Source organism: Arabidopsis thaliana (genome assembly GCF_000001735.4).
Source record: "Arabidopsis thaliana chromosome 1 sequence".
Classification (NCBI taxonomy): domain Eukaryota; kingdom Viridiplantae; phylum Streptophyta; class Magnoliopsida; order Brassicales; family Brassicaceae; genus Arabidopsis; species Arabidopsis thaliana.
The window spans coordinates 2,367,207-2,381,534 of NC_003070.9; the positions used below are offsets into that span (position 1 = coordinate 2,367,207).

At 37.2% G+C, this 14,328-nt stretch overlaps 6 protein-coding genes across 15 annotated transcripts; 4 read left to right on the plus strand and 2 right to left on the minus strand.

The window, feature by feature from the left end:
• Positions 1–230: 230 nt before the first annotated feature.
• Positions 231–1,230, minus strand: DSI-1VOC (dessication-induced 1VOC superfamily protein). Its single transcript, NM_202050.2, has 3 exons — positions 1,016–1,230; positions 623–785; positions 231–528 (listed from the first exon to the last, which is right to left on the minus strand). The coding sequence occupies exons 1-3, from the start codon at positions 1,141–1,143 to the stop codon at positions 406–408; spliced, it is 414 nt and encodes a 137-aa protein (NP_973779.1). The 5' UTR covers positions 1,144–1,230; the 3' UTR covers positions 231–405.
• Positions 1,231–1,626: 396 nt separating this feature from the next.
• Positions 1,627–2,529, plus strand: AT1G07660 (Histone superfamily protein). 2 transcript variants are annotated; one of them, NM_001084008.1, is made up of 3 exons: positions 1,631–1,801; positions 1,983–2,050; positions 2,102–2,528. In NM_001084008.1, exons 2-3 carry the CDS (start codon positions 2,006–2,008, stop codon positions 2,315–2,317), a joined length of 261 nt encoding a protein of 86 aa, NP_001077477.1. In that variant the 5' UTR covers positions 1,631–1,801; positions 1,983–2,005; the 3' UTR covers positions 2,318–2,528. The 2 variants fall into 2 exon arrangements, with proteins under 2 accessions (NP_563793.1, NP_001077477.1); NM_100639.3 differs by having other exon boundaries at positions 1,627–1,801; positions 1,983–2,529.
• A 284-nt stretch (positions 2,530–2,813) lies between these two features.
• Positions 2,814–7,401, minus strand: ECA4 (endomembrane-type CA-ATPase 4). Of its 2 annotated transcripts, NM_100640.4 has the most exons (9): positions 7,250–7,401; positions 5,578–6,999; positions 5,390–5,456; positions 5,177–5,298; positions 4,741–5,022; positions 4,276–4,653; positions 4,085–4,194; positions 3,762–3,990; positions 2,814–3,683 (listed from the first exon to the last, which is right to left on the minus strand). In NM_100640.4, exons 2-9 carry the CDS (start codon positions 6,988–6,990, stop codon positions 3,099–3,101), a joined length of 3,186 nt encoding a protein of 1,061 aa, NP_172246.3. In that variant the 5' UTR covers positions 6,991–6,999; positions 7,250–7,401; the 3' UTR covers positions 2,814–3,098. The 2 variants fall into 2 exon arrangements, with proteins under 2 accessions (NP_172246.3, NP_001321027.1); NM_001331716.1 differs by lacking the exon at positions 7,250–7,401 and having other exon boundaries at positions 2,846–3,683; positions 5,578–7,233.
• A 1,404-nt stretch (positions 7,402–8,805) lies between these two features.
• AT1G07680 (uncharacterized protein) lies at positions 8,806–9,980 on the plus strand. Its single transcript, NM_100641.2, has 3 exons — positions 8,806–8,925; positions 9,062–9,337; positions 9,675–9,980. Exons 1-3 carry the CDS (start codon positions 8,856–8,858, stop codon positions 9,785–9,787), a joined length of 459 nt encoding a protein of 152 aa, NP_172247.2. The 5' UTR covers positions 8,806–8,855; the 3' UTR covers positions 9,788–9,980.
• Positions 9,981–10,769: 789 nt separating this feature from the next.
• Positions 10,770–12,001, plus strand: AT1G07690 (uncharacterized protein; the record flags this gene model as incomplete). Of its 5 annotated transcripts, none has more annotated exons than NM_001331717.1 (5): positions 10,770–10,964; positions 11,061–11,227; positions 11,337–11,381; positions 11,472–11,636; positions 11,727–12,001. In NM_001331717.1, exons 1-5 carry the CDS (start codon positions 10,777–10,779, stop codon positions 11,792–11,794), a joined length of 633 nt encoding a protein of 210 aa, NP_001320911.1. In that variant the 5' UTR covers positions 10,770–10,776. The 5 variants fall into 5 exon arrangements, with proteins under 5 accessions (NP_001320911.1, NP_001320912.1, NP_001320913.1 ...); NM_001331718.1 differs by having other exon boundaries at positions 11,061–11,215; NM_001331719.1 differs by having other exon boundaries at positions 10,821–10,964; positions 11,472–11,648; positions 11,727–11,794.
• A 387-nt stretch (positions 12,002–12,388) lies between these two features.
• On the plus strand, positions 12,389–14,184 carry AT1G07700 (Thioredoxin superfamily protein). Of its 4 annotated transcripts, none has more exons than NM_100643.4 (5): positions 12,389–12,592; positions 12,898–13,025; positions 13,148–13,576; positions 13,665–13,718; positions 13,808–14,184. In NM_100643.4, the coding sequence occupies exons 2-5, from the start codon at positions 13,008–13,010 to the stop codon at positions 13,919–13,921; spliced, it is 615 nt and encodes a 204-aa protein (NP_563794.1). In that variant the 5' UTR covers positions 12,389–12,592; positions 12,898–13,007; the 3' UTR covers positions 13,922–14,184. The 4 variants fall into 4 exon arrangements, with proteins under 4 accessions (NP_563794.1, NP_001318945.1, NP_001321855.1 ...); NM_001331721.1 differs by having other exon boundaries at positions 12,389–12,523; NM_001331722.1 differs by having other exon boundaries at positions 12,417–13,025; positions 13,808–14,173.
• The last annotated feature ends 144 nt before the right edge of the window (positions 14,185–14,328 follow it).

The window sequence follows — 14,328 nt, forward strand, 5'->3', positions numbered from 1 at the left end:
ACTCACAAACATACGAAACTACGACTACGACAAAAGATAAAAAGAAAAAAGGTAAAAGGAACTTTACACTCTCTTTCGTTTGTTATTTTGTTGGGTCGCGGAATCATTTGATAAATGTTTAAGATAACTAGGATAGGAGAAAAATCCAACTATTATGATTTTGATCATAACATCGTTTCCTACTTTGTGTAACGATACTAACAAAGAAAAAACGAATTGAGAGAGGGGAGTGTGGGGACTAGGCTGGACACTTTGTATATCTTTTTACTTTACATGTTGCTTTAAGTAAATATATTCATCAAGACATCAACCATAATTAACAAAGGTACCAAAGTATCTTGTAATATTTATTCATATGTATATAGACTAGTTAATGATCATATTTTACGAGTCTTTATTTTGAATTCACTTAACGTGGCTTCCGATGCGTACAACAATGCCGTCAATGTCTCGCACGTATCCAACCTTCTGCCCCCATTCTTTATCTTCCGGCTTGCTCACTGCCTCCGCACCGTTCTCCACCGCTCTCTGCACAACGCAGCATCTCACTGGTTTATCAACACGTACGAATTGAAGAGTAACAGGCAAATATAGACATAAGTATATAATAATTGATTTCTACCTTGAAAGCGGCATCAACATCAGGGTAACAGAAGCAGACTTCGATGGGTGCTCTTTCACGTGCTGACTGCGTAGCCTGAACCTTCCCGGTTAGGTCGTCGGTCTCATGCTGGTGAAGCGGTGTGAACGCTATCGTGGTTTGCCCGCTCTCTAGCTCCCCCCACCTGTATGTATCAGTTTCTTTCATTCATCAAACATATATATTTGGTGTGTTTGCTTAGCATGTTAGCCAGCGGATCGGACCTGATTATAGGACATCGCACCAATAGAATCTCAAACCCGAGAGTTTTGTTTCATGACCTAATACGATTCTGTCGTTTACATTCCTATGATCGTATCCAACAACACCTAAGACAATCCAACGTAGAGAATAGTAACAATTCATAATACAAACCTGTGGGATTCGTCAAGACGACGGACGTTGTGACCAAAAGCTCTAGAGTAGAATTCTACAGATTTAGCTACGTCCTTCACGTACACAACAGTGTAAGCAAACGCCGGTCTCATCATATTAGCTGCCATTTTTTCCCAGTCTTATGATTCTGATTTCGATCCGATGAAATCCTTGGAAATGCTCATCATCAAACCTCACATAGGATCTCTCTTTACGGTGAGCTCAACACGTGGTCGACAACATGCACCTTCGTGTGTAGGGTACTTGCTGCCACGTGAGCTTTTTGCTCCCTTTTTTGGGTCAATTTGGGCCTACTACTCACATATGGGCCTTTAGATTAGAAAAAAGTCTTGGGTTATCTGTTATGTTGGAGGCTTTTTTTAGTTGTTTAATGGAGTTTACACAGAGAATGACGAAAAGTCGAAAGCCATCTACTACCGTTGATCTTTAAGAACCAACGATCCATATTCTTCTTACAGATTTCACGCGGATCGCAATCTTGGACCGTTGAAAGAAGATGAATCGTTACGGCCGAAAATATATGTCCTGGGTAGTCACTTCCTTTATAAAATGTTAATCCCACCACTTTTTTTTTTTTTTTTTTTTTTTTTGTCAAAACACAACTTTCATTCATTAAGGCCTCAAAGCCTCAAGAGAGGAAAGTTGATACAAGCTACGATAATACAACAGAAAGAAAGATACAAGTTAATCCCACCACTTTGTACTCGAAGTAACATACTTTTTACAATCACATTTTTGAAGAACTTTCATTCCATAAATCTACAGGTAATTCATATATTTCTGCCTTGCTTAGGCGTAGATTTCAATTTAATGTTAGCTTAATTTCTTCAAAGTTTTTCTCGATTTGTCACATTTTCGAAGAGTTTAAATGTTTCGATTCTCAATTCAATTGATTGATCTGGAAATCTAGGGTTTCTGAATAGTTTCCTTCTGTTATTTTTCACAGATCTTTGTGTATCAAGTAAAGAGATGTCAGGAAGAGGAAAGGGAGGAAAAGGATTGGGAAAGGGAGGAGCGAAGAGGCACAGGAAGGTTCTGAGGGATAACATTCAAGGAATCACCAAGCCTGCTATTCGTCGTCTTGCTCGTAGAGGTGGTGTCAAGCGTATCAGTGGTCTCATCTACGAAGAGACCAGAGGTGTCCTCAAGATCTTCCTCGAGAATGTTATCCGTGACGCCGTTACCTACACTGAGCACGCCAGGAGGAAGACGGTGACCGCCATGGATGTTGTCTACGCTTTGAAGAGGCAAGGTCGTACTCTCTACGGTTTCGGAGGTTAATCCGATTTGGGGGATTAGGGTTTATGCAAGTTTGGGGATTTCTTCTTGTTTCTGAGATCCGTGTTAAATGGTTTGAATTAGTCAAAAGTAAATTCAGGAGTTAGTTTTTGTTTCTCGTTTTTCGTTGTTATTAGCCAATGTGATGTAGTAGTTAATTATCTTTTGCAAGCTTTGTGCTAAGAAAATCTAATGAGAATTATCCATTTGCTTGATTTCTTTGTCTCCTCATCTCTTAGGATAGACACTAAACAAATGGTTGTTGAAAGCAATCAAATCTAGTTCACCATCTTATGAGATCATTCATATGAGGCAGCGGTAATTTCTCTCAAGCTTTGATTAGGCTTTTAGCAACGACGCTAGCATTGCTAAACTACAGTCAAATTTGATATGGGTTCATTTTGAGAGGTGTTTTTAAGGTATAGACTTAGCAGTCATTAATATTGCAGAAATGTGTCCAGGAGTGCAAGCAGAGAATACGTATTTCTCTCACAGGATAAAGAGATTGAATCTCTGATCTCTTAAGGTTGTGCCCAAAATAAATTACCATCAGTCTTAAAAACCAATTTGGTCGACCATAAAAGTTTACATAAAGAATCAAGGTTTGGTTGAAACATTCATCTTTCTATCACGGGCTGTGTCCATGAACCAAAGTTAGAAACTTTTCTTTTTCAAACCAAAAATTATCGTTTGGAGAATTAAATATAGCAAGGATGAGTAAAGCAACAAAGTTAATTTCAGCTAAAACTAAGAGTCTAATAATAATGCCTTTTGAATTATTTTCTTACTCCTCCTTTTGCTTAGCTGAGGGAGTGCGAGGTGAGTAGCGGTAGCCACTCGTGCACCTTCCTACAAACTTGAGCACTTCGTCTATCAAAATTACCGGCAGCGACACAGCCAGCACTAGCAGCCACTCGTTCAAGCTCAGTGGCACAATACCAAACACCTGAGCCAAGAATGGGACGTACAATATCACAAAGTGGAGTCCAAATGAGACAGCCATTGCCAGGAGCAGCCACGGGTTAACCCAGGGTGGCATCGTCACCAGGCTGCCATCTTCTGAGAGTGCATTCAGAGAGTTGAACATTTCAATGGCCACCAACACCGAGAGGGAGAGTGTGGATGCCTTGATTTTACCCTGCTGAAAATAGTCGCAAGGGTTTGAGTCGAACGAGAAAGTCTGAGAGCCTGCTGTGAAAGGAGACACTTTGAAGCCTTCCCATGAAGAGCATTGGCCCCAATGTGCGAGCTGTGAATAGCTCACAAGGCTGTGACCGTCTTGGCTCAGGTCTATGCCCATAAAGCTGTTGTGTGTGTACCATATGATGAATACTCCCACCGTTGCTACTCCCACATACAAACCAATCACCTGTAGGTAGGTACCCATAATAGTCAGTTAGAAAAGCCCCAAAGGATAAAAAGGAGAAACAAAATGATTTTTGCACACCATATAGCGGAAGAGGATCCACGCAGTGATAAGAGAGTCATCGCTCCTACGAGGAGGCTTTTTCATAATATCCTTGTCAGGGGGGTTGAATCCCAAAGCAGTAGCTGGAGGACCATCTGTTACGAGATTCACCCACAGAAGTTGAACGGGTATCATGCCTTCTGGGATTCCAAGAGCAGCTGTCAAGAATATCGATGCAACCTCACCGATGTTGGAAGAGATCATGTACCTTTTATTCATCATAGTCAGATATATAAGGTTTGTATGTATAACTCAAGCCACCCATAGGAAGAGGCATACATATGTAACATAAGAAGACTCACCTGATGAAGGCCTTCATGTTGTTATAGATGGACCTGCCTTCACCAACAGCTGCAACAATGGTGCTGAAATTATCATCTGCCAACACCAAGTCAGATGCCTCCTTTGCTACCTGAAAAATTCCAAGAGCTTTAGAAAGCTGATAGAGCTATAATCATCCCGTCCTTTCAGAAGGGAGAAGAGAAACAACTACCTCTGTCCCGGAAATGCCCATAGCCACACCAATATCAGCCAACTTCAGGGCAGGAGCATCATTGACTCCATCTCCAGTCATGGCAACCACTTCTCCATCTTCTTTCAGTAACCTGACAATCTCTTGTTTGTGTTTTGGTTCAGCCCTTGAGAACAGGAGCCCTCCTGTCTGTCTTAGATGATTCTTCTGATCTTTAACATCCATAAATTCTTTTCCTGTCAAGCTTCTCGAGGAGATATCTTCATCTGCTTCAAATACGCCAATTTCACGGCAGATTGCTTCCGCTGTGCTCTTGTTGTCTCCGGTGATAACCATGACCCGAATACCTGCTGTTCTGCAGTCTGCAATGGCTTGACGCACCTCTTTCCTTGGAGGATCCTTCAATCATTGAAAAGGTAGAGCATGAATAATTATTAATGAGGAACCAGAAAGAACGAAAAAAATATCACGGTGACCGTGACTCACCCTTAAACCAACAAATCCAACAAATACTAGATTGGACTCAATTGATGAATAATTGGATGGGTTGAGAAGTTGCTGATGAGCAGGATGGTCTTCACTGCCATCATAAGTGGCAAAATCTGATGGAACATCTGAGTATGCAAATCCGAGACATCTTAATGCACTCAAGGACATATCATGTAGGCTTTGTAAAATAAGATCCCTTGAGTATTGGTCAAGCTCTCGAGTGGAACCATCAAGTAGCTGAATATGGGTACTCCTTTCCAATACATTTTCTACGGCACCCTGCATAATTTCAAAATTGGTCTCTTAGGTGCTGAAAAAGAGGGGACAGTGGTTTTCTCGACTAATAACATGCAAGAACCAAAGCAGAAGTCACTTGATTTCCCAGGTTCGACCTCAGGAGGCAGCATATGATCAACGATAAAAAAAAACAGACCTTGACCAGTAGCAGTTTCTTTCCTGAGCTGGAATCCACCATAACTCCCATTGATTTCCGGTCACGGTCAAACTCAAGGGTGGCAATCCGTTGTTCTAGTTCACTCCATAGCCGACAACAACCTTCAATAATGTTAAAAAAGGAAAAGGGCAGGAGGTTAGCATCTGTAAAACTGTATAAACATAAGTAACAGATATAGTGTAGAATACGAACGTAAGACATTGCCATCGGATGAAGCTTCATTCAATCCTTCGGGAAATCCCATTTTCTCAACCAAAACCTGTTCAAATAAACACACACACCAATAGAAAAAGAAATCAATCAAGGACAACGAACAGAGTTTTCTAAGTCAATTTAGTTAAGAAAAGAAATGTGCAAGCTAGTGTAGTAGACCGCTTTACCTTCAAAGCTGCCTCAGTAGGCATGCCCCTAGACACAAATTGCTGATCAGATTTCTCAACATTAGCATCGTTGCAAATGGCAGCAATTTTTGCAATCATCTGAAGATTTGCATCCATCCGACCCGTTGGCCAATCTTCAATCTTTCCATCTCGAGGATCAAACGAGGTCCCCTCAACATTGAAAGATCGAAGAGTTCCGATCCTCGAACCCATAGCAACGAGCTTTGAAACAGCCATCTGATTGGTTGTAAGAGTTCCAGTTTTGTCAGAGCATATCACGGTGGTGCATCCAAGAGTCTCCACACTGGGTAGCTTCCTAACCAGAGCATTCTTCTGAGCCATCTTCCTAGTGCCAAGAGCCAAACATGTGGTAATAACTGCTGGCAGACCTTCTGGAATTGCAGCAACCGCCAGTGCAACAGCAATCTCAAAGTAATATGTGCACTTCTCGAAGGAGAACTTAAAGTTTCTGGGCCAGCCATCAACATACTCCCATGACAGAAAGTATTTGACATTGATGAGCCACACTAACGCACAAATTAACCCAATGATCATAGTCAGAACTTCCCCAAACTCGTTAAGTTTTTTCTTCAGAGGGGTATCTTCCTCGTGTTGTGCAGCTTCCTGGATCTGTGAGTGAACCCTTCCAATCTCAGTATTCATCCCAGTATCTGTAACTAAACATATGCAGTTCCCATTCACGACAGTGGTTCCTGCAAACACCATGCATTTCTTTCCTTGAATATCAGCATTCTCATCCACGTGCTTGGTGGTTTTGCTCACTGCCTCACTCTCTCCTGTTAAGGACCCCTGCTCGACTCTCAAAGTTGAACTGATCAAAGCAACCACACGCATATCAGCAGGCACCTTATCACCAACCCTCAGTTCCACAATATCACCAGGAACAAGCTCCTTTGCAGGCAAACTGGAAACCTTAGTCCCATCACGCATGACGGTAGCTTGCTGAGACTGAATCTCTTTCAAAGCTTCCAACGCCTTCTCAGCATTAGTTTCTTGCCAGATGCCAACAATGGCATTAACAATCAAGATGAGAAAAATAACAAGCGGCTCAACAAATGCGGTGATACCCATCTCACCACCTTCGTCGCCATCAAAGAAGGCTAAGACAAAGGAAATAACAGCAGCCGCCAAAAGAATACGAACCAATGTATCATTAAACTGTTCCAAAATCAGCTTAAAAATAGAAGTACCCTCAGGCTTCTCTAATTCATTCAAACCATAGATCTGATGCCGTTTCAACACCTCATCAGTGCTCAAACCTTTCTCACGACTAACACCAAACTTCTCTTCGCATTCCGACACATCTTTACCCCAAGCAGGAAAAGTATCAGACTTGACCAATTCAGAACTATTAGTTTGCTTATTCCCGCAATCTTCACCTCCTTTCCCCATTATCTTCCACTGTCAAAGAGATCAAAATCATTCAAATCTAATTGTCAGCTTCAAGTTACACTATGAGAAAACAGAGATTGAAAACAAACGACGAATCTTCGAATAAAACAACGATCAAATTTCAAAAATCGAGTAGCCGCATAAATCAAATCAGAGATCAGTGTCAAAGCAACATATAATATACGAAGAATCCAAAAACACTCAAATTCCGAGAAAGCGAAGAACACGGACAACGAGATCGGCAAAAAAAAAAACTCACCAGAATCGGAGCGGATAAAACTCCGTACTGTTTCTTCGATGCGGAAATCGCACGCCTCTCTCTCTCCAGATACTTCTCTTCTTCTACTTCTCTAAGGAAGCCTTTACATACAGTATATATATTCCAATGTTGAATAATATATTTGTTTTTGTTTATATTCTTTTAGAGTATAATGGCTTGTATCTTTCCAGGAAAGTGACGGCAACACGATCTGATAAGATATTGCATTTAAGTCCTTATCTGTCTCTCTTTCTCTAAAGTAAGTCCTTATCATTTTTCCGTTTTGTAAAATCGCACGTTTTGATGTCTATTACTTAAGGGACTGAAACTGTAAATATATTAAATTTTTGGGGTGATTTTTAATTTAAATAAGCTTTTATTAAGTGTAGATGTACATTAAATGTGCGAATATTTGCTTTCGGAGAAGCAAAATAGATTCCAACGTCGATGGGATCTGCCACGTGACGTGGCACATGGGACTGGCTATGCCACGCCAATATTGACACGTGGTGACACATCATTGGTTAAATGGTATTATAGCTAGTTGCTTTTCACATTGAATCTGACCTTTAAATGGAAAGTCAGAAAACTTGTTTGCAAAAAGTATTATCTTCCTCATTTCCCAAGTTGATCGACAAATATAATACTAGTGAAAAATAAAAAATTTATGTTGATTTTTAAAAATATATATATGAAAAGTATATAGTTGCCCATTTAGAAAGATAAGATGTAAAATAAAGCAATTATCTATATTTTGCTAATATCTATTTATGTTTAATATACTACTAAAAATAGGCAAATTTTAAAGAAAAATATCTCTCTCTTTTTATGCTGAAGAATGAGCAATACAAAATTATTCTTATATTTTTTTATATCTCTTTCACTTATATTTCACTCATTTGTTTTTTTATCTCTTTCACTTACATTTAATTCATTCATTCACTAGTTTTTTTTCAAAAATAAAATGAACCATAGTAATAAAAAATATTAGTTTTGGACGGAGTCAGTAATGAAAGCTATAAGATTATCATAAAAAATTCTAATTGTGTAGTTAGAAATAAAATAGGCAAGGTTGATAACTTGCATCCCATTATTCTACACACCACCATATATATGCATTTGTTAAAGAACAACACACAACTTCTCCATCTATAGTGTTGTTCAGGTATAAATTGTAATTTCGCAGTCGTGAGCTTCTACAACTTGTTCAATGAGTATATATCATTTATTAGGCACTCAACAAACAATACATATTTACATGCAACCTAAAGACTAAACATGAAAACTTCACAAAGTAGGTGCATATATATTGGACTACTTCATAAATCAAAATCTCATCTTGCCTTTTCAAAACTTCTAACCGAAAAGAGTACTGTATATTGGACTAGTTCTACAGAGCGTTATTTATAACACAAAAGTTTAAATATGTATAAAATCATAGTTGGATCAAACTTTAAAATGGATAAAATAGGGTAAGTTGATGACTTGCAGCCCATTATAGCACACATTACTTTAAACTTTTTATATATATATATACTGTATACATATGGACACACACTCCGGTTAACGTAAAAAGACTGATCAATCATCTTTTCTAGACCCAACAATGTTCTCGCTCCGTACCCTTGTTGTTCTACTTCTCTTCACTTTGATAGCTATTGTTGGATCCATCAATGGTATTATTCTTATCACACTTAGATATACATCTACAACAAAAATATATGCACTTGTACCTTATTATATGTGGTATATCCGTGTATATTACTGAAATGAATTCATTTGATTATAAATTAACCTACGTTCACGAATTAGGAGAACCGGGGTGTGATTCATCATCATCTCCCACCTGGGAAGACTTGCACGACGAACAAGCACGACAAAGTCTAGACAATGCAGATAAGTTTGGTAGGATCACTCTTAATTGTGAAACTACTGTTGGTGGAGGCAACGGTGGAAACAACGGTTTCGTGACGATTATAGACTTAGCCGTTGGTCTCTTCTTTCTTATTCTTGTCGCCATTGGAATCTGGTTTTGCTGCGTCAGAAGACAAAAGGTTATGAACGCAGCTATTGTCCAATCCTATCCAGGTAATATGATGCAACATTATAATTCCAACCAAACCAAACAAATAAATTCAATCACCATTTCACTCGCAAACCAGCTGGATTAATTGCAGAGTTTTGTCGGAACATTGATTTCGTTAAGATTTGTTTTTCCTGGTTTAATCGAACCATATAGTTGGGCCGAATTATATATAATTGGGCCTAATTATAGGTAGGATCTGTCCAGGAAATTTAAACACTAACCCCAGTTAGAACATGCAACGGACGTATGTAAATAATTAAATATCGTAGTGATTATCGAGATTAATTAGGATAACTAAAGAATCTTATTAATATATGAAGAGTGTATGTAATTTAATAGGACAATTGGGAGCTAAAGAGATGGGCTATGGAATGGACGGGAAGACGAAAACAGTTGCCATGACCATGAGTGCTCCAGCAGGAAAGCTTTCAAATGGTGACACCAATGTTTGAAACAATAATTGATCAAACAAAAATGTTTGAAACAATAATTAAATTCTCTTGATTTTTTTTTTCCTTGTCAAGATTTTGTTTTTGCTATAAGTGATATGATGATCTTTAATCTCTGTTGTTGTCGTCGTTACATTACACACAATTTCAAAAGCTTGTAACTAAATACTTTGATATCTTTAAAATTTTACATTTTAAAAAAGATAGAACTTATTCAACAATTGAAATAATGGGGGATTTTAAATTATTACGTGTTGGTTAGAAATAATTATATATCCAGTAAAACAAGATTTTGATATTTGTTTTTAAGAATTCTATATCCAAGAAGGGTGGATTTTAGAAAGAAGATTGATAGGTGTCAGTTTTTGTTAACTAAAGATGTACATAAAGTTTCACATTTCAAAAACTTTTATAAACATATTTACTAAAATTGAAGTTGATTTATTCAATAACATCAGATTTGAGAAGATAACTATGATGTAAAAAAAAAAAAAAAAGAGAAGATAACTATGAATCATCAATTGAATAACAAAAGTTTTTTTTAAAAGATCAAACTCTTCAAAAATCTTAATCCAATACCCTTAAATGCAGCAATCAATTTAATCAGGAATTGGATATACATATATATATATATATATATATATAGATAGATAGATATAGATATAGGATCTTAATGCCCCAAACGTATTGGTATTGTCAAACTCTAAAAAAATAGTTTGTGTAAATTATAAGATTTTTTTTTGAATTATTGTTGTAGAAAATTGAAACTTCCTGCCTTTTTTCCTGGAAATCTGTTACTAGCTACTTGATATATTAAAAAATAAAATATTTCCATTACATTTTTAAAATTAGAGGAGTTTTTCTAGTCAAACGATATAATCAGAAAAAAAAAAAAAGACAGCCTACCAATCGGTCCATAAAGCACATCCAACAACTATCTGAGTTATACAATTATCAGTTGGTAATAAAAAAAGGTGAGCATTTAGAGAGATATGCAAATAGAGAAATTCCTATATATAGCAAAGTCTTTTCTCATGTTTATACGTACATTTCCTACATTGACAAAACACAAGAAGACGACTTCAATGGCTTCTAATCTTCTCCTCATCGTCCTCCTCGTACTCGTGTCCCTCTCTTTAGCTTCTGGATATTCTTTTTCCACGAGAGATGCTGTCTCAAAGTAAGAACACCTCAAAACCCTACTTTTTCACTTGTGTTACGTTCTTAAAGCTGCAACTAACTATAAACATATTGTTCTGCTTTCTCTCTGTTTTAGACAAGACGATGAATCCTATATTATGACTACGAGTGATCAAGATTCTTCAATGGTCGTTCTTGAAGATGTAGTAAAAGGTCGTCGTCTTCTAACCAGAGTCGTTCGCTCGGGAGCTGTTGTGAATAAATCAAGTTCAAAGAGCTCTCCAAGCAAAAGTAAAAAAAAAGGTTTCCTAAACTATAAAGAAAGATCGCTTAATTTATTATGTTACGACCAGTTATTATTAAGCCTTTTCAGTACATTAGTTTTGATACAGTATACAAACTTAAATTGCAGATTCGAAGAAGAAAGAAAAAGATAAGAAAATAGGATCACTGGCTGGTGAGCTTATTCATGTTATTATGTTTGGACCATGTACTCTTGTAGGTACATTAATTTTGATATAATAAACAAACTTGGACAAAATTGCAGGTGCGAAAAAGAAACTTAAGAGCTTTAAAATAGGAGCATTGACTGTTGGACTTGGAGCCTTGATCGGGATCATCATCGCAGCAGTTGTGGGTTTCATTGTGATCGTCGTTGTTATATGCCTTTTATTAGTTTGCTGTCTCAGGCACAAAGCAAAAAAGGCTAAAAGTACTGAACAACGTAACTTATTATACATTCTCAATAGATTAGTAAAGTTATTAATAAATTGCTAACACATTTTTTGGTTGTTGTCTAAAGGTACTACTGCTGAAAAACCTAATGGGACATCGGGAAATCAGACTGCTAAAGCAGATGATCATGTCTAAACAACATCACCGCTATATATCACCACCTCGTTGGGAGCTCAAAGATTTATTTTATTTTTTCTCTGTGTGATTTTTTATTAGTTAATGATCACTTGATTCTGTGTTATGTCTTTTGAATTTGCGATGTGTACATATTGATTATTTCTCTTACGGATCTTGATTGTAAGGACAGTATCAAACTCAATAATGAAATTGGTTAAAACAAACTTGGTTTGATGATGAGTTTAATTACAGTGAAACTGACTTTTTATAATTTTTATCTTTTGATGAGATCAAAATTATGAAACATGAATACTGAGAAAGTGAGAAGGATGTAAAATATCTTAATTTTAAAATATTTACATTAATCTCTGAAATATTATTTAGATTTATCTTAAATTTAATTGAGGAGATAAGATTTAGTTATCTTTATATCCAAACTCAATATTTATTTTCTGAAAATAGAAGTCTTATTAGATTCATTATCAAATAAAATCTAAATATATATATTCTCCACAAATTATTTACTGCCTCTACATAAATGTAATTATTCAAAATAATAAGGGTCGTAGTAGCGCCATTTGTTGCATGGGCCCATCTAATCTAACTAAGATACGAAATTTTGATTTGTGGTTGAAAATAGGTCAACAGGTTCTTTCAATGTCATGGCTGACAAAGTCGATACCAAGTTCGTCTGGGTTCCGATTTCCGTCCCAAGTAGGACGGTTCAAGCGCATCTACAGAAAAACGGTTTGTACTTTCAAAAGAACGCAACTTTTATTTCGAAAGTTCGATCCTTTGGGTCCATAGTATTGACGGGTGAGTAGATTACAATTCTGATTGCTTTAGGGTTTTTGCCGATTTGGGGATGGTTGATCTTTCAGTTGAATCCTTAATCTGATTTGCTGACATTAGAAGGTTCATTCCATGTTTTGTCTTAATCCCCATCTAGTTGCCGAAAGGGTTTAGATTTTGGGGTCATTGCTTGAAATTTATGCTTCAGATGCGTTGATCTTGTACCGTTTAGAACTCTGTGTTGTACTCGGATTCAAAGTTGTTCCCTTTACATGTCATATCTCTGTTTTGGTTATTTTCATGCCTCACCATTGAATTCTTCGTTTCAGGCCACTCAACCAACTACGAGTGCTATCTTTCACCCCTGAGTTCACTGAAAGTGTTCCTGCTTGGTTTGCTGATGAGCTATTGCTTGTGGAGTTAGTTTAAATATCTGCAAATGTCAAGTCTTCTTAATGTACTGCCACATATCCTTTATATCACTATTACCTATGTAACTTCTAGGATTATTTCAATGCAAAGATGACCCCCCTGCTTTGGTTCTGCTTCAAAATTTTGATTTTTGATTCTAATTTGCAGATATCTCACTGTAGCTATCATGGATACTCAGGACTCACTAGTAGGGGAGGCATAAACACTGTTGAAAACCATAGATGGGTCTGGCACAACAACGGAGTCAGGTTGTCGTTTCCAAGAGCCGAGTCTTCTATAAACATCACTATGGGTTGTACGCTTCAGCGTGGGATAGCAAAAAGCTTAAGTCAGGAAAACCTAGTGGAGTTATCTGATGAAAATGATGATCTATGTCCTGTGGAGTGTGTCACTGAGTTCAAGACAGATGATGAATTGCTTAGCGTTCTTGAAAAGTCGAAAGAAACTAATTCTTTGGTTGTGGTTGATTTTTATCGCACTGCATGTGGGAGTTGTAAATACATAGAGCAGGGCTTCTCAAAACTGTGCAAGCAATCTGGTGACCAAGAAGCTCCTGTTATCTTCCTTAAGCATAATGTGAGTTTCTGATCTCTCATCTTTGATGTATAAACAATAAAGAAGTAGAGAAAAAATCCATTAATAGCTCTAATGCTGCTATTTGCAGGTGGTAGATGAATATGATGAACAATCTGAAGTCGCAGAAAGGCTCCGTATCAAGGTAATCCCTCTTTAGAATTTTGGTACTAACAACACTCAAAAATTAACTGAACAGCGTAGTAAAGAGTTTGATATACTACAATCTTACAGGCGGTTCCTCTCTTCCACTTCTACAAAAACGGAGTTCTCTTAGAATCATTTGCAACTAGAGACAAGGAGAGGATCGACGCAGCTATTCTCAAATATACATCCTCGGAATCTTGAAGAACATTCGACAAAACCGCACTCTTTGGGTTACCTTTCCCAAATCATTGAATATGATGTAACTTATATTGAACAACACAGCATCATCCTTCTTCTTGTAAGATGTCATACTGAATAAGACAGATGCAACATTTTGATCTCTTTCTTTTGTTTGTTTGCCTTTATGTCTTCATAACCCACATACTTATAGTATATATGTGCAAAATCTGCAGTGACAGCTTACTAGTTTTGGTTACTTGATAAGTATTTTTGGTCCCCGCAAGATCTTTAAACCAGATTGCAACTTGTCTCATATGGTATGATGATCAATTAAGAAACTATCTCATTCGGATATAGTCAACCTAATTTTATTAGTCACTATAATTATTGATAATTTACCTTAATAACATGGTTAATTACTAGTAAAC